This window comes from Pavona decussata, unplaced genomic scaffold (genome assembly GCF_977016875.1).
Source record: "Pavona decussata unplaced genomic scaffold, jaPavDecu1.1 SCAFFOLD_162, whole genome shotgun sequence".
NCBI classification, from domain to species: Eukaryota; Metazoa; Cnidaria; class Anthozoa; order Scleractinia; family Agariciidae; genus Pavona; species Pavona decussata.
In genome coordinates, this window is record NW_028145573.1 from 44,032 (window position 1) to 67,942 (window position 23,911).

Consider the following 23,911-nt stretch of genomic DNA (forward strand, 5'->3'; position numbering starts at 1 on the left):
AATTTTCCGAATTGTTTTAAAGTGTAATGAGACAGTTGTTTGATATAAGAGCTACCTGATTTTTCATAAATTTATTGAACGATTTCCTTTCATTTTGTTGAAATCATTTTTCAGTTGTTATTCCATTCAGACTTGCTTAGTCTTTCAAGTTTAGGTAAAGACTTACGTCAATTAGAAATTTTACGATATGAACATTTCTTTATAATCACACAGCCTATTTGTTTTTCTAATTACTAAACAGAGCGTTAACCATTGATGAATTCAGTATTTCCTGTCGATATAAAACGACTATTTTGAATTTAAAAGAACTGTTTCGGCAGCCGATACTTTTTCCTTCCTCAGTTCCTCAGTACGCAGGAAGGATGACGTTTCCACCAAAACTTTTCTGTTAATCATTTGTCGGTCCGTTGTAAGACACAGCAAAGGGCATGAGAAAGGAGAGGTTTTCTTTTGAATACGATTAGTTTTTTTTTTTTTTTCAGAAAAAAGTTTCTTGGTCACTGACATGTTTTATTCATTGCTTGTTGGCTTTAGATGGTGGTCGTACTCCTGTTGGGTGGTGCGAAAGCTTATCCCAAAAGGGTCAAACTCTTTAGCCTTATTTCCAATTACAGAGAAGAAAAGGATGATCCTGTAACTCCTTGCCCCGGTAATCTAATCACGGCCGTTGATCAATCGAAAAATAACACGGCTACTAGTCGACTGGAGGTGAGGTGCAACGGAAGAAGGACAGATGTTTCACTGACGAATGACGTTCAACTCACGAGTGAGTAGAGCAAAATTAATTTTATTCAAAAGAGGTTCTTAGTGACTGAGTAGAGTGAACAAATAAATAAATAAATAAATAAATAAACAAATAAAATATAGCGACTGAATAAACAAATGAAGGTATTCGAGAATTCTCTAGAGTGTAACACGGAAGCTGTTGGGTGACGAAAGGAAGCACGTTTTAAGCAAAATTCAGAAGTCAGTACTCACGCAAAATTGCCCCACATTTAAAGTGGTCACGGAAGCAATTAAAAAGAAACAAACTAAATGAAAGACGTATGAACCATAAGAGAGACAATAATTTTAAGTTGTTTTTAATAGTTAACTTTTAAAGTTTTTAATTTGTAAATATTTCATATTTTATTGAAGGCATATAATTTAACGTTGACGGATTCTTAGTCACTCTCGTATTTTATATACTGTTTAAATAAGTTGTTTTGCTGATTGGTCATAGGTTAAGCTTTTGGCCCTATCTATACATATTATACCGAATTTAAGTCAATCAATCAATCAATGAACCAACCAATCAATCAATCAATCAATCAATCAATCAATCAATCAATCAATCAATCAATCAATCAATCAATCAATCAATCCATCATACCGTCCGTCTGTCCTTTCATTTAGGTACTCGTTCACAGAGTAATTAGATATTAATCAGACAGGTTTTTTTTATTTCTTTTCTTAACAAGGATTTAAGATGATAAGGAAAAGAACTAATGCAGGAAAGCGGAAGTGCATTCAGTTGACGTGGAAAGGCTTCGAATATGCACTGAAGGTCATCAATGGAAACAATACAGTTTTTGAGGTGAGTAAAAAGAGCTGTGGAGAGGCCGTCCAAAAAAGGCTGCAGTATTTCTTTCTTATTGGCTCATGAACTGAAAGGAGTAACCTTTTGAGCCGATATTATGACTAGAATTTATTTTCTCACTACAACATCTCTACTTGCTCAAGCGTACAGGTCATTAACACAAAGGAGATGGCGCCTGGAAGAAAATTGTCTCATTTAGTCGGCTACATTGAACAGATGGACATAGCTTATGAGAAAGCTTTGCTTACAAGCTTAGCAAAGTTCATTTTACTTTAAATTTGCTAAACCTAAACTCCATTTTTACTAGCGCAAGGCTTGATTCTCGACATCATTTGGCTTTTTCTTATTGTAAGTTCTAAGTTGTTCTTTCAGCTTTAGCTAATGGATGGATAGAGATGATAAATCGATGCGGGAGAATCGAAAAAAAAATTGTAATAATAAAATAATAATAACAAAGGAATAAAATAGAACAAAAATAATAGCAAAATAGACCTTGGAAGGATATGTGCTTTTTTACTCAACGTAATACAAATTAATTTACTTTCAATTAAATTACAGAAGCAGCAATGCAGTGCAGCTGGTAATGACTTCCTGTTCAAGGAGATTCCTGTTGAAGGATTTTACACCTATGAACACAACGATAGTGGAATGTATCTCACTTGCAGTTGTGATAGAAAAGCTAGATTAACTCTAATACGGTCCAGTAACCGACATAAGGATCGGAAAATCCGATTTGTACGGAGTACGCGTGTTTAAAACAGTGTAGGAAACAGATTAAGGAATTTTCAACAATAATTGAGAGCATAAAGAATCCACGCTGTCGAGCGAGCAAGCATTAAATATTGTTTTCTATTTGTTCAAGACGCCATCCTTGATTGAAATTTTGGATGAAAAGCTAGAAAGGGTAAAAGAAAGATGATCTTTACTTATTTTGTACACGAGCAGAAAATATCAAGGCTCTACAGCTTGTGGAGTTGTGTAAAATCTAACGCTAAAGCTAACTGTTCTTATGCTTTAATTTAAAATTCACAATAGGACATTTTCATGATAGCGTCATTTGACTACAACTACCAGAATACTTCAGTTGTTTTTTTTTCTTACGCTAATTAGAGCTATTGGTCTTTGCTCTTCACTGGGATTACAAAATTTGAATTTGAAAAGGAAACGAAATGATATCTGGTAGTTGTAGTCAATTGACGTCGTCATGAAAATGGCCTAATAGGCCATCTTCATTATAATGTTCTAAGAGAGAAAATCAGTTGTAAGCGAAGTCTCTGTGTGAACGGTAGAACCAAATGAACTGTAGAGTCTGTTGTTGCTTTAAGTTGAAATTAAAATTTTTGAATGCATTTAAGTTACTGAGTTGCCTTCCAATGTCTTTAATCTCGTTATGTGCTAATAATCCGACTCTAGGGGTCATGGCGTTCCATAGAACCAGACGTCTTTTAGGTGTGTCGAGTGTTGTATGAATCAGGTGTCGAAACGTGGTATCAGCAGCGAGTCCGATACTCAGAAAGACGATCTACCAGCCCTTCTGACAAGAATATCCTCACATAAACATGGGCGGAGAGGGATGAAATTTATTAACCTGGGTTAGGGAGAGGAAGGGTTGAGAAAGAGTTTAGGAGGAGATCACCCTGTTTCAACAAAATTCAATTTCCAAATCCAAGATGGCGCCTTCAGTGTTTTAAGATAGCTGAAAGCTAACAAGCTCAGTCTAAATGTTGCTACAACATAACTAATGATTATTGGATCAAGACAAAGACTATCTGCCCAATGTGACGACATAGAAATCAGAATTGATGACCAAATTGTCAACAGAGTCGATAAGCGCAAATCTTGGGGTCTTACCATAGATGCCCAACTCTCGTGGGGTAAACACGTTGAAGAGTTTTGCAAGAAAGTCTGTTTAGCTATAGGCACCCTGAAACGTGTGCGGCTCTTTATATCCAAAGAAACTGCAATCCAAAATTATAACACTTTAATTATGCCTCATTTTGATCACTGCATCCCCGTTTGGGACTGTTTGAGTTGTTACTTGAGTGATCAGCTCCAAAACTTACCTAATCGCTCAGCCAGAGTTATTACTAAATTACCTTTTGACACGGACTCAAACCACCTTATCTCCACCCTTGACTGGGAGAGGCTATCTCTTCGGCGAAAGAAACAAAATTAAGACTTAATGATGTATAAAACCATAAATGACCTTGGAATCGGAATATCTACAAAGGCTTTTCTCTCAGCGTCACTCTGCTTACAACCTATGAAACTCTGAGGGAAGGCTGTCCCTGTCCAAACCAAACACCAATTATTTGAAACGAAGCTTTCCTTACAGCGGGGGCCCCCATGTTATGAAATAACTTGCCCAAAAGCTTTAAAAAAATGCTTCCTCCGTTGAGCATTTCAAGCGAAATATCAAGAAGGTAGCTGATATATCGGATCCGCACACGACAATCTTGTAAAGCAGTTGTAATTAGTTTTAGTTTTTAACTTAAGCTTAACTTTCCGTGTTAAAATAAAGATTTACATACATTACGTATATACATCGTCCAAAAGCCGCAGCGTACTTTGTCATCACCATGATGCTGTGTGAACGTTGTTCAGTGATCAGTATGGTTTTAAGATCATGTGTAATTTTACGAATAAAGGCAATCAACGGATCACTTTGGTGAAATTTCTTGTTTTAGATAAATACAAATTTGAGATGCCAATTTTTTCTTGAAATAAATACCCCTCAACGCCTCTTGTTCAGAGCATTTTTTCATTAAATGATGTTAGAAACTATTAAAGAGTTAAGTTGTCAAGCATTTTGTGAAATCACTGTTGCAAAATATGATCATTAAGGGTAGTGATTTGCATAATAGTGACTTTTAGATGTCACCCTTAACTTCAGCTCGGTGAAAGTTACTATGGATAGATAGATAGATAGATAGATAGATAGATAGATAGATAGATAGATAGATTGATAGATAGATAGATAGATAGATAGATAGATAGATAGATAGATAGATAGATAGATAGATTGATAGATAGATAGATAGATAGATAGATAGATAGATAGATAGATAGATAGATAGATAGATAGATAGATAGATAAATCGTTTATTAAAAAACAACAACTTGCAGCTATAAGCTGAATTACTTGTGTTATATACAGCATGTTTAAAATTTCAGACTATAAAATCCTAACTACACTAGTATTAATTACCTATTTACAATCGTTGTTTAATTGCAAAGTGCATTATGAAAGTGTCTCTAAACCTCTTTGTTTTCACATTCGGGATTGAAAACATACGCCTAGTCCTAAAATTATATCTCCCACTGTTATTGTGCGCGGGCAGCGGGCTAGCTAGTTTATGCTGGTCACTCTCTACTATTTGTTAAACAGACTGCTACATAATTCCACACGTCTATGGAAGAGTGTTTTTAAACCCGCCTCTTCCAGGGCCTTGCTATACGAAACCTCTGGGAATAGGATCCTTAAGACTCTTTTCTGAACTCTCTCTATTTGGTCGGACAAATAGCCTGGCAAATTAGTACGGAAGGCCTGACATGCATATTTCAGAATGGAACGTATGCATGCACAATAAAATACTATTCTAACGTAAGTCGTTTTGTAAGTAGTCACTTGCCTGGTTAACCCTTAATGTCCTAACAGTGATCAGCATGAAATTTCTCCTGGTAATCGCAATACTTATTTCACCACGGAGGTCATGAAAATTAAGGATATGATCTACCAAGGTGAATTTTCTTGATATTTTAATAACTTTTCCCGAGTACTTATGTAAGAAATGGGGTAGCTGGGCTTACGGTGAATTTTATCCTTTTTTTTTTCCTGGCAGTTAGTCGTTTAAGTTTTGTAAAACGGACGACGTCGAAATCCATGTTGAGGCCGGGTCCAGTTTTAAGTTTTTGTTGAAGCTTGACTGTAGTCATTAGTATTGTACGCAAAACAAAGGGAAATGAAAAAGATCACCCAACGATCAACCTCGTTCCCGTGGCTTTTCTCTTTAAAAAGTTCTGGGAACGAGGTTGATCAACGATAAAATTGAACAACGCTGAGATACGTCAACACTAGTGAGTAAGATGGAAACCGACTGAATTCAGTCTACATCAAAGCCTCCACATCCATTCCCACAATTTCCTTAGCTTGAATCTTTATGATCTGTTTTCAGGTTAGAGCGTGCTTTGCAAAATTCCCCTCATTCCACGCCAGCTTCAGTTTATTCAGACAGAAGACAAACTTATTACAACATACAGGGATTTTGTTAATTATTTACAAGGGATTTATTGTACGCTTTAGAAATAACCTGTAATCGTCACTGACTAGTAATTAAATAAATTTCCATTTTCATCCAAAAGAGTAGCCTAAAAAGTCTACATTTGTATCGCTCTTCGAAAAGAAAAACCCCTCTAGCTACATCAAATTACCCCCAAAGACTCTTAAGGTTCTAAACTCCAGCATGTATCGATCCATATAGCATTGGACGATGCTGCTAGAACCTACTTATAATATACAATGCCTTAACCCAGCGACACACTTGGCGATTTTATACGCCAATCGCAGCCGCCAGGTATGCCCGGTGCAGCGATTGCGATTTCCGCCGATCGCCGCGATCGGTGTATAAAATCGCAGATATCTGGCGTGTCAGATATCCGCGATTAAATTCGCCGGCATTCGCCAAGTGTGCCCCCTCCCACGATTTTATACGCTCTTCGCCGCGAATCGCCAATAAAGTCAACCAATCAGGTTGGGCTTTTTTTATCATATGACTTTCAAAACGGCCCTCGATGGAGCCCGGGAACAAGGTTGAAGTGGCACATCGTCGCGATTGGCGAAAAAAATCGCCAGGTGTCTCCGTATTAATCGGTGGCAAAAGCGATTTTCGCTGGCGATTAAATTTCGCCGTGATCGCCGTATAAAATCGCCAGGTGTGTCGCCGGCTTTAGGTTGTTGAAATGTTTTAGTGGAAACGAAATCAATAATCTAAAATCAAGAGAGGATGAGGATTCATACCGGTTTGGATGACGAATATTTGTTCTAAAGTTTTGAGGGTTTCTGTGTTAACACGATGAAGATCTAGAGAAATGTTTAGACTGCCATGTGCCGACTAGCAATCAACTCGGCAGTTTTAAATGCGCGCGCACGGTGCAAAACTTGCCCCTTTATTCACAACGTCGACAAAATTTCAGGACCCAAAGCAAAGCAGAACATTCCTTTTGAACTGTTCAACTGTGTCACCCAAAATTGTCCTTACCTTTGTCTCTTCGTTCGTGTGGACTGAATGAGCGACAAAACGAAATGTGACGCGGAATCAGTCAAATGAAAGCCACGCTAAACGAGAACATTCTGATAGAACTGTTTAGCTGTGTCCCCCCAAATTACGTGACCATTGGAATGACGTCTCAATATTTTGCTGTTTGTTAATCACCAATTTACTATTCAGATATGTTAATTTCTTATCAGTTTAGATTGTAGGAAGCATGGTTTTTGCGTGTAAGAATTTACAATAATCCTTTATGGGGGACATGGACTAGCGACGCAGGATCGATCGATTATGTCGTTCAGGCTTTTTAGCGACCAGTTTTGTGAGTTTTTCGAGTGGATAAACTCAAAATATAACAATTATATGTCTTAATACTAGTTTAGGGAACGAATAAGTCCTAGACAGGTTTAAGAACGGTTTGCTGTAAGGACCGACTAAGCGTATACAAAATAGAAAAAACCGATTTCCCCAAACTTCGCCAGAATAAAGGGCTTGGTGAACTACCTCTAAAAATATAAGTTTCGTTTTGTTTAGAGGTTTATTTATTTTGGGGGAATTTTTTTAAAATTTTACCCATGGAGGCGGGCTAAAATCACGCCGAAGTAGGCACTTTCGTAGAAGCTCCCTTTTATACAAGGAGCCTTTTCTAGAAAAGATTAACCCAACAGAAGGAACAATTTTATTTTCTTAGATGACTAGCGGCGTTAAAGTTAAATAAAACGTAAACATGAATTTTTGACCAATTTTTTAAGTTGCGCCTTTTTACCGGTGATTATAACAACCTAATTTTGGCTAAATTCAAGGACAAAAAACGCATTTTGGTACATCGCTTTGCCCTACGAAACTACACTCCGGGAAAACATAATCATTTCAACTAAACATTGATCGAATAAAAAATTGGGATAAATTAAACAGCGAGTTCTCAGAGCGTTTTCAAAACATGTCACTTCAGCAATTAAGAGCGACCTTTGACCTTTTATATCGATTTTTAAACGAGAGCTCATAAACCTTGACTTTCCTTCGCCGGAAGACGCTTATTTTTACTCTGCTAGCACATTTTGAGTAAAGGAAAACTACACATTTGAATTTGAAGTTATGTACTAGCTATGAAAGATAATTTGAAAAGCAAAATTGGTAATTCGATTCGACTTTGCGTAGGCGGTTCCGATTTGTTTACCACGAAATTGCGATTTTAAAATCTGTTTACAACACAAATACGGCATCCACTACAAGGTAAATCTCATTTTACTGAATGATTAATAAATCCTTCTTACCTTAGAGATCTTTACTTGACCAAGACATAGCCTGCATTCATCGCAAAATTATCAAGCCGCCCGATCGCTAAAACATTAACATAATAAAGCCACAGGAATCCCACTGTAGAAAATTGGACAATACCGGGACCGCACAGCTCCTTTTATTTATATAACAGTGATTCGTTTTGCACTGTACTGTCCATTAATAATGAACTACCTTTATATGACAAACGTTGCAACTTGTCAGATCTCCGTGACATTTAGGAAACTGCGATGAAAATGGGAATGATATAGGCTAATTCCACATTGTGGCCGTACCCATTTTTTCTTTCTTGTGATCTTACCACTTGCTGTCAATCCAACGAAGTCTTAAGTGAAAAAAGATACAGAAATAGAATTAAATTCCTTGCATCACAAACAAGTAATAATTATAATGAAACAATAAACTTCAACCAAAACTATAGATAGGGATACGGCGACTGTCTCGGGTGAGTAGTAATATGAGGTGCTACAACTACGACACCCCTTTACAAGATCTCTTAACACGGAAAGGGACTCTGCTTTACGCCTTGGGTGGAATCCGTCTGTAGACGCCCCAAAAAAGCCGTTAGCATGTATAGATGATATTCCCTTCTCCCCTGACACTGACGTCCCATGCCATGCCCATCCAATGGGAGCGGCACAGATCCTCTTATTTGAACGCCATCTGATACCAAATGTGTCCCGATGTCTCGGTCAAATAGTGAGCTCAAGGTGACTTTCGCTTTTCTCAAAAATGCCTTTGAAGGTAAAACAGTCAATTACTACAAGTACTTTACCTTGCTTTTTACCTTGGAAATTTTAACATATAGAAAATAGAATGCATTAATGTTTTATTCACCACCGCCCACATTTGTTGTTCCCCCCCCCCCTCCGCCCCCGACCTGAATGAATTAATAAATTCAATTTCTCTTGTCACATACATTCGGTTCCTTGAAGGCCCGCAAATCTAATTTGTAACGTTCTCTTCTTGTGAAACAAATAATGCTATCATGCTTGTCCGTACATCTTTTGTGGTTTTAAGCAAAAAATCCTTCTTCACGGACTTAATTATTGATGATCAGGGAAACTTTTCGCTTTCTATTTTTATAAAGCAACAAGAAAGCTTTTTGCCTTTACGTTTGCCGTAGCTTAGTTGTTTCGTGACTTTTAAACAAGTTTTAATTAAATTAAATTATTTTAAGCGTTTCGTAAACGTATCGAAAACATCGCAATGTTTACTAACGTTTGCGGCCTTTTACCTCTTTTAAGTTCGCTACAGAAGGGTTTTGGTTTAAAAATTACTCCTTAGAAGATGTTCAAGCTTTCAAGTTAAACGAAAACTTACTGATCCGTGACGATTCTTGATATAAAAAACGCAAATCATATACAAATTTAACCACGTTAGCTGAGCTAGAGGTTAATTGTTACTTTCAACGTTAAAAAAGAAGGAAAAGAAAAGAAAAAAAATCTCTTTGTTTTGAGAGTAAATATTTTTAAATTAATTTATGTTGGGCATTCATATACACAGTACACACCACTAAAACATACCTGCCCGTACCGATAACAACTTTGCTTCAGTCTTACATAGCGTCTTGAGTGTTGCAATAACGCAGATGCCCTTGCGTGGATTTGGTACACTTGGCAAGGATTAAGCTTTTCACATTGGCTAAAATTGTCCACACTTGAACCACATGTTCCCCCTACAATCTACCCATATTCACACACAGCCATATATAAGCACCACTGACTCCGGTGGTCGTAGCCACCCACGATAAACTCCACTGTACACTCATCAAGTACATCGTGCAACGAACAAAAGAAGTAAGCTTTCGGGACACGGCGCTCTTTTCAATTTACGCGATCTTAAAGGTTACCCGATATCTTCAGAGGTGTCTCGCGTTTAAGCGATGTATCGCATCCAGTTTAAACTGTAGATACCTAAACCACTATATCAAATTCAAGCTTATAGAGCTGGCTATCAAACCATACCAAGAATTTTGAAATAAAATAAATTTTCGAAATTTTTACGACCTCTAATTGCGAGCGTCCGAATCACCATTTTAAAGCTACAAGTCAAAGTGAATTTTGTTTTTTGTTAATTTAATTTGCTCCTCAGTTTCCGGACCCAAAGCGCAAAAAAAACGTGTCTGCGATTTGCCATATTCAATCGTAGTGAAAAGTTATAGAGCATTTTCGAAATAGGATGAAAAAAATATGGAGTAATCGTACAAAAATCGCTCTCGGAGAAAAAATATTTCGAAACTAGCTACTGTCCAAATTTGAAGGCAAACGAACAAATTCCTTTTGAGCTTTAGCTCTTTGAAGTGGCTCCTCCAAGTGAAAAAAATTCATTCGAGAAAACAGCGCTAAAAATTCGGCAATTCATTTTATTTCAAAATTCTTGGTTTAGTTGGATAGCCAGCTCTATAAGCTTTAATTTGATATATGGGTTCAGGTATCTACAGTTTAAACCGGATGCGCTACATCGCTTGAACGCGAGACACCTCTGAAGGTACCGGGTAACCTTAAGTAATTAAGATATTACATCTTAGTGTCCGAAAAGAAAAAAAAGGCGTTTTGAATTGACTTGTCATAGTAATACCGAAACACGTAAGTACACATCGCAGTACGAAATGTACTCCTGGCATTCCTGTAGTTTCGTTAACCTGTTCTTTGGCTTGAGGCGTTCCGCGATCTCGGTCAATACACTTTTGCAATGAACACAGACCGTGTTTTTTATTCAGGAAAAGATCTCTAAGGTAAGAGGGATTTATTAATCATTCGGTAGAATGAGGTTTACCTTGTAGTTGATGCCGTATTTGTGTTGTAAACAGGCTTTAAAATCGCAATTTCGTAGTAAACAAATCGGAACCGCCTACGCAAAGTCGAATTGAATTGCTAATTTTGCTTTTCAAATTATCTTTCTAAGCTAGTACATAACTTCAAATTCAAATGTGTAGTTTTCCTTTACTCAAAATGTGCCAGCAGAGTAAAAATAAGCGTCTTCCGGCGAAGGAAAGTCAAGGTTTATGAGCTCTCGTTTATATTTCCTCTCGATATAAAAGGTCAAAGGTCGCTCTTAATTGCTGAAGTGACATGTTTTGAAAACGCTCTGAGAACTCGCTGTTTAATTTACCCCAATTTGTTATTCGATCAATGTTTAGTTGAAATGATTATGTTTTCCCGGAGTGTAGTTTCGTAGGGCAAAGCGATGTACCAAAATGCTTTTTTTGTCCTTGAATTTAGCCAAAATTAGGTTGTTATAATCACCGGTAAAAAGGCGCAACTTAAAAAATTGGTCAAAAATTCATGTTTACGTTTTATTTAACTTTAACGCCGCCAGTCATCTACGAAAAAAAAATTGTTCCTTCTGTTGGGTTAATCTTTTCTAGAAAAGGCTCCTTGTATAAAAGGGAGTTTCTACGAAAGTACCTACTTCGGCGTGATTTTAGCCCGCCTCCATGGGTAAAATTTTAAAAAAATTCCCCCAAAATAAATAAAGCTCTAAACAAAATGAAACTTATATTTTTAGAGGTAGTTCACCAAGCCCTTTATTCTGGCAAAGTTTGGGGAAATCGGTTTTTTCTATTTTGTATACGCTTAGTCGGTCCTTACAGCAAACCGTTCTTAAATAGTTACCTGTATGTTATTTCCGACCCATTAATCAATATCTTCGTCAGTAAAGCGTTAAAATTGTTCGAACCGCAAAGAGCTTCACTATTGACCTATTACATCGAATAATCTAGTTCTCACTAGAGGTTTCCTGCACTTACAAGTATTCTAAATATATGTTTAACTAAGTCCAGGCTGGCTTAATACAGACATTTAAAATTGCCATCTTTTACTGCTAAACAATTGCCGAGCGGCAAACAAATTAGCCTCCCACGCAGACGTTCTTAGGGTTCCCACTAAGAACGTCTGCGTGGGAGGCTACAAACAAATACGCGAAAGTTAAAATTGATAGCGTTAATATTGTTCCTTCTTCAACTTTTTGTTTTTATTGTGTCGTAGTATAAACAGTTTATACTACAAAATTAATTGATTCTACTGCCATTAAGGATCATGCAGAAAAATGCGATAAATGTTTGTTTTTACTTTGTCTTGAACGATAACTTGAACAGGGGAATATGCGGAAAAATGCAAAACGTTGTCAGTAATTGCCTTTACAATGCCTTTAACAATAACTTAAAGGAAGTTTCTAATCTTGACAAATTTAGGACGGTGACTTGTTTCAGTTCATTGCAAATGAACTGCATGTCGTTGCGGCACTGGCAAAGTTGAAATGTTGTCCGAATAGTGTAGGTTTAGATCGGAGCTGTCTGTGTTTAAACAAATGGATATAGCTGTTAAGGAAAAGAATCATACCATGCAATCCTTATACAAAATCAACTGAATGATCAAATTCTGTTACATTGTTTAGGAAAAACGGATATAACGAACATATCTTTGAACTGCGTGTGAAAGATTAAATAGAAGAAAGACGCTCGCAGTTATTTACGTAACCTAAGCAGTAGGGAAAAGAAAGCCTGGGGGGGAAGGGAGGGGCTCCTGGAGATATTTAATCTTTATTTTAAAAAGGCGTTTCTGTTTGATCTTTTCTCTTAAAACCGTCGCCTACCTGTCAAATATTCGCTTTTTTAAGGGAAACAATCACATGACCACGTGTCACGATCTATAGCATAGCTTATTGCATTATTGTGCTTGAAAATATTATACCTTTCTATATGCCAAATTTTAATTCAGTGTCATTGGCTTTGCTTAAGTTACCTCGAATGTAGTTTGGACCTTTGCTTCTATATATCTTCGTTTGAGTCGGTGCTTCGAATGAGCTTCAACGCCAAACGTTTTGGAATGTAGTGAACTGTTTCTCTGGCAATAAAAACGATTGTAGTCATTGACCGCCTAGTCTTTGTTGCTTTGCACGATAATGGTCACGCTTCCTTTCAGTTCCGTTTCTATAGCTTCTAGAACATCCTGCACTGGTGTTGTTTCTCCTACGTAGTCCTTGGCGTGATTAAACTCTTTTGAAATGGCGTATACTTAAGCTATTACATGCATTTAAGTTATTCACTGGCCAGGAGGTCTGAATATAGACCTCCAGGTACGTACGTTCGGTATCTTGCGTAGGTACTTTACTTAAGACCAAGGGCACAGTTTTTCCTTATACGGACCGACCGAGGGCGGTGCGTAACACCTTTATTTTTTTTTCTGTTTTTTAGTTTTTCTGTAAGATGATCGAGGCGACTTGGTTTCAGGTTGCTACGTCGCACTGTCACTCTCTAGGTAGATAAATTATTAGATTTAATGACCGATAATAAACTAGGAACATTTCTACGGGAACTCTGAAATCTCGCTGGTGATGTTCAAAACTGTAAAATTTGAAAACTCCGTTCAAATGTAAAAATACTGGTCACGCGTGATGTAGATTGACTGTAAAAATACAAATATATGGGCAACACGAAACCCACAAAAAGGCCAATATAGACCAACATAATACAATGTCTAGACACTCACTTTCTTTCCACTTAAATGAACTGTTGAATGGGAATTTTGACACGGTTAAATGGCAAAATACCTTCCTCTCTTCTCTTTGTCTTTATCGCCAAAACAACAATAGCCCAACTCTTAAAAGGTACGCCTGGCAAAGAAAGACGGATATTGATTGTATAGGAGTATTCCGGTCCACCCCAAGTTTTCCCTCCTACATATATATTGTATCCAAGTGACTTAAATGTTAACCAGTTTACAAGTTTTTATCAAGAGTTCTCAAAGACTTCTACAATTTTTAGAAATAAGTGCCTTTTTCCAGACATTTATGGATCCTTTTGACAAAATCTGATTCAGCCTGGATGAGCTAGTTCTACTTTATAACGCGTAAATGGATAACTGAATGCATTAGACACGGGGCGAGGCTCTACGGTTCTAAATTCTCCAAATTATTTCAATTGCTGGTCCAAAAGCTGCATACTTTAGATTGTCTCATTGATAGGTAAATTAAATGGGCAGCTTTCCGTTACAAATGCCCATAATTTTAGCTGCTTCATCCACGCACTACAACTATTTCGAACCTAAAGAACACTGTGAAGCCTCTCGGATGAATTTTTATACAATAAGAGTCATGTGACAATGACAACCATGCTCGCGATGATCGTAACCTTTCTTCACCCAAATCTTCCATCTTAACATTATATACTGATCTCACTAGTCGTAAAATAGAGAAGATCAGACACTACAATGTGGAGTTCCTGCTTGGGAGCTAGTTTTTTATTTGAATTCTGATAATTTGTTGTTTCATCTGCACACTCAGAAGTGCACATATCTCGTCCTTGTACAAAAATGATTTAGTTCAACAGTTAAACTCATAAAAAAAACTCGACTTCGAAGGCCAACAATATTCCTTGTGAGGCTATATATAATAACACTTTGGTTAAAAAAAAACAAAACAAAGCTAAAACATTTTTAGCAAATTAGCCTCTGAAACAATACTTGTTTCCTATTTAAGTTCTTTGTTTCCGTTTTCTGTTAACGCCATAGACTCTGTCGGGTGACGGTCGATTACAACTGTTTAGTAAAGGCGTGTTCTACAGAGGCGTTTCCGCTAATTTAACGGCAAATAAAATCAAATTCAGCTACCATCCAGAGGTTAGCTAATCCCAAATCCGGAGTTACTTTTAGAAATTCCTACAGCAGTTCCTCCTTCCCCCTCCCCCTCTTTCCAACAAAAATTAAAAAGAAAAGGTGGTCACTGCGTATTGCTTCCGTTCACGTTTTCAAAAAGCAATTATCTTTACGAAAGGATGAAAATTCCAAAGCTTTTACAACATTTTTTGCTACATTCCCAAATCGTGACATGTAAAGTTCATTTTGAAGCATCGGACAGTATAAATAAGGCGCATTAGTCTTGAGCTAGGTACAGTCACTCTTCAGTCTTTGAAGTATTTCTACTGATACAGTTACGCTGGCTTCATGGAGGATAAAGTTATTTTCTCAGTAAGTTAAAACAACAGATTTGTTCTATATTCAATCGTCTAAGTTGAATTTATGTTGTTTGTTTGTACTTTTTATATTTAATTTATTTAAGTGTTTGAAGTGTGTTCGTTAGCACACATCATAAATTATCGTTATAACAATTGCTTATTTATTAGACGGTTTCCAAAAAAGTAATTTACCGAATTGTTTTAAAGTGTAATGAGACAGTTGTTTGATATAAAGGGTTACTTGATTTTTCATAAATTTATTGAACGATTTCCTTTCATTTTGTTGAAATCATTTTTCAGTTGTTATTCCATTCAGACTTGCTTAGTCTTTCAAGTTTAGGTAAAGACTTACGTCAATTAGAAATTTTACTATATGAACATTTCTTTATAATCACGCAGCCTATTTGTTTTTCTAATTACTAAACAGAGCGTTAACCATTGATGAATTCAGTATTTCCTGTCGATATAAAACGACTATTTTCAATTTAAAAGAATTGTTTCGGCAGCCGATACTTTTGCCTTCCTCAGTTCCTCAGTACGCAGGAAGGATGACGTTTCTACCAAAACTTTTCTGTTAATCATTTGTCGGTCCGTTGTAAGACACAGCAAAGGGCATGAGAAAGGAGAGGTTTTCTTTTGAATACGATTAGTTTTTTTTTTTTTTTTTACAGAAAACGTTTCTTGGTCACTGACATGTTTTATTCATTGCTTATTGGCTTTAGATGGTGGTCGTACTCCTGTTGGGTGGTGCGAAAGCTTATCCCAAAAGGGTCAAACTCTTTAGCCTTATTTCCAATTACAGAGAAGAAAAGGATGATCCTGTAACTCCTTGCCCCGGTAATCTAATCACGGCCGTTGATCAATCGAAAAATAACACGGCTACTAGTCGACTGGAGGTGAGGTGCAACGGAAGAAGGACAGATGTTTCACTGACGAATGACGTTCAACTCACGAGTGAGTAGAGCAAAATTAATTTTATTCAAAAGACGTTCTTAGTGACTGAGTAGAGTGAACAAATAAATAAATAAATAAATAAACAAATAAAATATAGCGACTGAATAAACAAATGAGGGTATTCGAGAATTCTCTAGAGTGTAACACGGAAGCTGTTGGGTGACGAAAGGAAGCACGTTTTAAGCAAAATTCAGAAGTCAGTACTCACGCAAAATTGCCCCACATTTAAAGTGGTCACGGAAGCAATTAAAAAGAAACAAACTAAATGAAAGACGTATGAACCATAGGAGAGACAATAATTTTAAGTTGTTTTTAATAGTTAACTTTTAAAGTTTTTAATTTGTAAATATTTCATATTTTATTGAAGGCGTATAATTTAACGTTGACGGATTCTTAGTCACTCTCGTATTTTATATACTGTTTAAATAAGTTGTTTTGCTGATTGGTCATAGGTTAAGCTTTTGGCCCTATCTATACATATTATACCGAATTTAAGTCAATCAATCAATCAATGAACCAACCAATCAATCAATCAATCAATCAATCAATCAATCAATCAATCAATCAATCAATCAATCAATCAATCAATCAATCAATCGATCAATCAATCAATCAATCCATCATACCGTCCGTCTGTCCTTTCATTTAGGTACTCGTTCACAGAGTTATCAGATATTAATCACACAGGTTTTTTTTATTTCTTTTCTTAACAAGGATTTAAGATGATAAGGAAAAGAACTAATGCAGGAAAGCGGAAGTGCATTCAGTTGACGTGGAAAGGCTTCGAATATGCACTGAAGGTCATCAATGGAAACAATACAGTTTTTGAGGTGAGTAAAAAGAGCTGTGGAGAGGCCGTCCAAAAAAGGCTGCAGTATTTCTTTCTTATTGGCTCATGAACTGAAAGGAGTAACCGGTTTTGAGCCGATATTATGACTAGAATTTATTTTCTCACTACAACATCTCCACTTGCTCAAGCGTACAGGTCATTAACACAAAGGAGATGGCGCCTGGAAGAAAATTGTCTCATTTAGTCGGCTACATTGAACAGATGGACATAGCTAATGAGAAAGCTTTGCTTACAAGCTTAGCAAAGTTCATTTTACTTTAAATTTGCTAAACCTAAACTCCATTTTTACTAGCGCAAGGCTTGATTCTCGACATCATTTGGCTTTTTCTTATTGTAAGTTCTAAGTTGTTCTTTCAGCTTTAGCTAATGGATGGATAGAGATGATAAATCGATGCGGGAGAATCGAAAAAAAAAATTGTAATAATAAAATAATAATAACAAAGGAATAAAATAGAACAAAAATAATAGCAAAATAGACCTTGGAAGGATATGTGCTTTTTTACTCAACGTAATACAAATTAATTTACTTTCAATTAAGTTACAGAAGCAGCAATGCAGTGCAGCTGGTAATGACTTCCTGTTCAAGGAGATTCCTGTTGAAGGATTTTACATCTATGAACAAAACGATAGTGGAATGTATCTCACTTGCAGTTGTGATAGAAAAGCTAGATTAACTCTAATACGGTCCAGTAACCGACATAAGGATCGGAAAATCCGATTTGTAAGGAGTACGCGTGTTTAAAACAGTGTAGGAAACAGATTAAGGAATTTTCAACAACAATTGAGAGCATAAAGAATCCACGCTGTCGAGCGAGCAAGCATTAAATATTGTTTTCTATTTGTTCAAGATGCCATCCTTGATTGAAATTTTGGATGAAAAGCTAGAAAGGGTAAAAGAAAGATGATCTTTACTTATTTTGTACACGAGCAGAAAATATCAAGGCTCTACAGCTTGTGGAGTTGTGTAAAATCTAACGCTAAAGCTAACTGTTCTTATGCTATAATTTAAAATTCACAATAGGACATTTTCATGATAGCGTCATTTGACTACAACTACCAGAATACTTCAGTTGTTTGTTTTCTTATGCTAATTAGAGCTATTGGTCTTTGCTCTTCACTGGGATTACAAAATTTGAATTTGAAAAGGAAAACGAAATGATATCTGGTAGTTGTAGTCAATTGACGTCGTCATGAAAATGGCCTAATAGGCCATCTTCATTATAATGTTCTAAGAGAGAAAATCAGTTGTAAGCGAAGTCTCTGTGTGAACGGTAGAACCAAATGAACTGTAGAGTCTGTTGTTGCTTTAAGTTGAAATTAAAATTTTTGAATGCATTTAAGTTACTGAGTTGCCTTCCAATGTCTTTAATCTCGTTATGTGCCAATAATCCGACTCTAGGGGTCATGGCGTTCCATAGAACCAAACCTCTATTAGGTGTGTCGAGTGTTGTATGAATCAGGTGTCGAAACGTGGTATCAGCAGCGAGTCCGATACTCAGAAAGACGGTCTACCAGCCCTTCTGACAAGAATATCCTCACATAAACATGGGCGGAGAGGGATGAAATTTATTAACCTGGGTTAGGGAGAGGAAGGGTTGAGAAAGAGTTTAGGAGGAGATCACCCTGTTTCAACAAAATTCAATTTCCAAATCCAAGATGGCGCCTTCAGTGTTTTAAGATAGCTGAAAGCTAACAAGCTCAGTCTAAATGTTGCTACAACATAACTAATGATTATTGGATCAAGACAAAGACTATCTGCCCAATGTGACGATATAGAAATCAGAATTGATGACCAAATTGTCAAGAGAGTCGATAAGCGCAAATCTTGGGGTCTTACCATAGATGCCCAACTCTCGTGGGGTAAACACGTTGAAGAGTTTTGCAAGAAAGTCTGTTTAGCTATAGGCACCCTGAAACGTGTGCGGCTCTTTATATCCAAAGAAACTGCAATCCAAAATTATAACACTTTAATTATGCGTCATTTTGATCACTGCATCCCCGTTTGGGACTGTTTGAGTTGTTACTTGAGGGATAAGCTCCAAAACTTACCTAATCGCTCAGCCAGAGTTATTACTAAATTACCTTTTGACACGGACTCAAACCACCTTATCTCCACCCTTGACTGGGAGAGGCTATCTCTTCGGCGAAAGAAACAAAATTAAGACTTAATGATGTATAAAACCATAAATGACCTTGGAATCGGAATATCTACAAAGGCTTTTCTCTCAGCGTCACTCTGCTTACAACCTATGAAACTCTGAGGGAAGGCTGTCCCTGTCCAAACCAAACACCAATTATTTGAAACGAAGCTTTCCTTACAGCGGGGGCCCCCATGTTATGAAATAACTTGCCCAAAAGCTTAAAAAAATGCTTCCTCCGTTGAGCATTTCAAGCGAAATATCAAGAAGGTAGCTGATATATCGGATCCGCACACGACAATCTTGTAAAGCAGTTGTAATTAGTTTTAGTTTTTAACTTAAGCTTAACTTTCCGTGTTAGAATAAAGATTTACATACATTACGTATATACATCGTCCAAAAGCCGCAGCGTACTTTGTCATCACCATGATGCTGTGTGAACGTTGTTCAGTGATCAGTATGGTTTTAAGATCATGTGTAATTTTACGAATAAAGGCAATCAACGGATCACTTTGGTGAAATTTCTTGTTTTAGATAAATACAAATTTGAGATGCCAATTTTTTCTTGAAATAAATACCCCTCAACGCCTCTTGTTCAGAGCATTTTATCATTAAATGATGTTAGAAACTATTAAAGAGTTAAGTTGTCAAGCATTTTGTGAAATCACTGTTGCAAAATATGATCATTAAGGGTAGTGATTTGCATAATAGTGACTTTTAGATGTAACCCTTAACTTCAGCTCGGTGAAAGTTACTATAGATAGATAGATAGATAGATAGATAGATAGATAGATAGATAGATAGATAGATAGATAGATAGATAGATAGATAGATAGATAGTTAGATAGATAGATAGATAGATAGATAGATAGATAGATAGATTGATAGATAGATAGATAGATAGATAGATAGATAGATAGATAGATAGATAGATAGATAGATAGATAGATAAATCGTTTATTAAAAAACAACAACTTGCAGCTATAAGCTGAATTACTTGTGTTATATACAGCATGTTTAAAATTTCAGACTATAAAAATCCTAACTACACTAGTATTAATTACCTATTTACAATCGTTGTTTAATTGCAAAGTGCATTATGAAAGTGTCTCTAACTGGCCTCTTTGTTTTCACATTCGGGATTGAAAACATACGCCTAGTCCTAAAATTATATCTCCCACTGTTATTGTGCGCGGGCAGCGGGCTAGCTAGTTTATGCTGGTCACTCTCTACTATTTGTTAAACAGACTGCTACATAATTCCACACGTCTATGGAAGAGTGTTTTTAAACCCGCCTCTTCCAGGGCCTTGCTATACGAAACCTCTGGGAATAGGATCCTTAAGACTCTTTTCTGAACTCTCTCTATTTGTTCGGACAAATAGCCTGGCAAATTAGTACGGAAGGCCTGACATGCATATTTCAGAATGGAACGTATGCATGCACAATAAAGTACTATTCTAACTTAAGTCGTTTTGTAAGTAGTCACTTGCCTGGTTAACCCTTAATGTCCTAACAGTGATCAGCATGAAATTTCTCCTGGTAATCGCAATACTTATTTCACCACGGAGGTCATGAAAATTAAGGATATGATCTACCAAGGTGAATTTTCTTGATATTTTAATAACTTCTCCCGAGTACTTATGTAAGAAATGGGGTAGCTGGGCTTATATACGGTGAATTTTTTTTTTTTTTTTCCTGGCAGTTAGTCGTTTAAGTTTTGTAAAACGGACGACGTCGAAATCCGTGTTGAGGCCGGGTCCAGTTTTAAGTTTTTGTTGAAGCTTGACTGTAGTCATTAGTATTGTACGCAAAACAAAGGGAAATGAAAAAGATCACCCAACGATCAACCTCGTTCCCGTGGCTTTTCTCTTTAAAGAGTTCTGGGAACGAGGTTGATCAACGATAAAATTGAACAACGCTGAGATACGTCAACACTAGTGAGTAAGATGGAAACCGACTGAATTCAGTCTACATCAAAGCCTCCACATCCATTCCCACAATTTCCTTAGCTTGAATCTTTATGATCTGTTTTCAGGTTAGAGCGTGCTTTGCAAAATTCCCCTCATTCCACGCCAGCTTCAGTTTATTCAGACAGAAGACAAACTTATTACAACATATATTGGGATTTTGTTAATTATTTACAAGGGATTTATTGTACGCTTTAGAAATAACCTGTAATCGTCACTGACTAGTAATTAAATAAATTTCCATTTTCATCCAAAAGAGTAGCCTAAAAAGTCTACATTTGTATCCCTCTTCGAAAAGAAAAACCCCTTTAGCTACATTAAACTACCCCCAAAGACTCTTAAGGTTCTAAACTCCAGCATGTATCGATCCATATAGCATTGGACGATGCTGCTAGAACCTACTTATAATATACAATGCCTTAACCCAGCGACACACTTGGCGATTTTATACGCCAATCGCAGCCGCCAGGTATACCCTGTGCAGCGATTGCGATTTCCGCCGATCACCGCGATCGGTGTATAAAATCGCAGATATCTGGCGTGTCAGATATCGGCGATTAAATTCGCCGGCATTCGCCAAGTGTGCCCCTTCCCACGATTTTATACGCTCTTTGCCGCGAATCGCCAATAAAGTCAACCAATCAGGTTGGGCTTTTTTTATCATATGACTTTCAAAACGGCCCTCGATGGAGCCCGGGAACAAGGTTGAAGTGGCACATCGTCGCGATTGGCGAAAAAAATCGCCAGGTGTCTCCGCATTAATCGGTGGCAAAAGCGATTTTCGCTGGCGATTAAATTTCGCCGTGATCGCCGTATAAAATCGCCAGGTGTGTCGCCGGCTTTAGGTTGTTGAAATGTTTTAGTGGAAACGAAATCGATAATCTAAAATCAAGAGAGGATGAGAATTCATACCGGTTTGGATGACGAATATTTGTTCTAAAGTTTTGAGGGTTTCTGTGTTAACACGATGAAGATCTAGAGAAATGTTTAGACTGCCATGTGCCGACTAGCAATCAACTCGGCAGTTTAAAATGCGCGCGCACGGTGCAAAACTTGCCCCTTTATTCACAACGTCGACAAAATTTCAGGACCCAAAGCAAAGCAGAACATTCCTTTTGAACTGTTCAACTGTGTCACCCAAAATTGTCCTCACCTTTGTCTCTTCGTTCGTGTGGACTGAATGAGCGACAAGACGAAATGTGACGCGGAATCAGTCAAATGAAAGGCACGCTAAACGAGAACATTCTGATAGAACTGTTTAGCTGTGTCCCCCCAAATTACGTGACCATTGGAATGACGTCTCAATATTTTGCTGTTTGTTAATCACCAATTTACTATTCAGATATGTTAATTTCTTATCAGTTTAGATTGTAGGAAGCATGGTTTTTGCGTGTAAGAATTTACAATAATCCTTTATGGGGGACATGGACTAGCGACGCAGGATCGATCGATTATGTCGTTCAGGCTTCTTAGCGACCAGTTTTGTGAGTTTTTCGAGTGGATAAACTCAAAATATAACAATTATATGTCTTGATACTAGTTTAGGGAACGAATAAGTCCTAGACAGGTTTAAATAGTTACCTGTATGTTATTTCCGACCCATTAATCAATATCTTCGTCAGTAAAGCGTTACTGATTGTTCAAACCGCAAAGAGCTTCACTATTGACATATTACATCGAATAATCTAGTTCTCACTAGAGGTTTCCTGCACTTACAAGTATTCTAAATATATGTTCAACTAAGTCCAGGCTGGCTTAACACAGACATTTAAAATTGCCATCTCTTACTGCTAAACAATTGCCGAGCGGCAAACAAATTAGCCTCCCACGCAGACGTTCTTAGGGGTTCGTCACGCGTTCCCACTAAGAACGTCTGCGTGGGAGGCTACAAACAAATACGCGAAAGTTAAAATTGATAGCGTTAATATTGTTCCTTCTTCAACTTTTTGTTTTTATTGTGTCGTATTATAAACAGTTTATACTACAAAATTAATTGATTCTACTGCCATTAAGGATCATGCAGAAAAATGCGATAAATGTTTGTTTTTACTTTGTCTTGAACGATAACTTGAACAGGGGAATATGCGGAAAAATGCAAAACGTTGTCAGTAATTGCCTTTACAATGCCTTTAACAATAACTTAAAGGAAGTTTCTAATCTTGACAAATTTAGGACGGTGACTTGTTTCAGTTCATTGCAAATGAACTGCATGTCGTTGCGGCACTGGCAAAGTTGAAATGTTGTCCGAATAGTGTAGGTTTAGATCGGAGCTGTCTGCGTTTAAACAAATGGATATAGCTGTTAAGGAAAAGAATCATACCATGCAATCCTTATACAAAATCAACTGAATGATCAAATTCTGTTACATTGTTTAGGAAAAACGGATATAACGAACATATCTTTGAACTGCGTGTGACAGATTAAATAGAAGAAAGACGCTCGCAGTTATTTACGTAACCTTAGCAGTAGGGAAAAGAAAGCCTGGGGGGGGGGGGGGGGAAGGGAGGGGCTCCTGGAGATATTTAATCTTTATTTTAAAAAGGCGTTTCTGTTTGATCTTTTCTCTTAAAACCGTCGCCTACCTGTCAAATATTCGCTTTTTTAAGGGAAACAATCACATGACCACGTGTCACGATCTATAGCATAGCTTATTGTATTATTGTGCTTGAAAATATTATACCTTTCTATATGCCAAATTTCGATTTAGTGTCATTGGCTTTGTTAAAGTTACCTCGAATGTAGTTTGGACCTTTGCTTCTATATATCTTCGTTTGAGTCGGTGCTTCGAATGAGCTTCAACGCCAAACGTTTTGGAATGTAGTGAACTGTTTCTCTGGCAATAAAAACGATTGTAGTCATTGACCGCCTAGTCTTTGTTGCTTTGCACGATAATGGTCACGC

The 23,911-nt window shown here is 37.0% G+C and overlaps 1 protein-coding gene across 1 annotated transcript; it reads left to right on the forward strand.

The window, feature by feature from the left end:
* Window positions 1-1,466: 1,466 nt before the first annotated feature.
* On the forward strand, window positions 1,467-2,469 carry LOC146464526 (uncharacterized). The gene is made up of 2 exons (XM_085129676.1): window positions 1,467-1,576; window positions 2,138-2,469. Exons 1-2 carry the CDS (start codon window positions 1,469-1,471, stop codon window positions 2,333-2,335), a joined length of 306 nt encoding a protein of 101 aa, XP_084985802.1. The 5' UTR covers window positions 1,467-1,468; the 3' UTR covers window positions 2,336-2,469.
* Window positions 2,470-23,911: the final 21,442 nt, after the last annotated feature.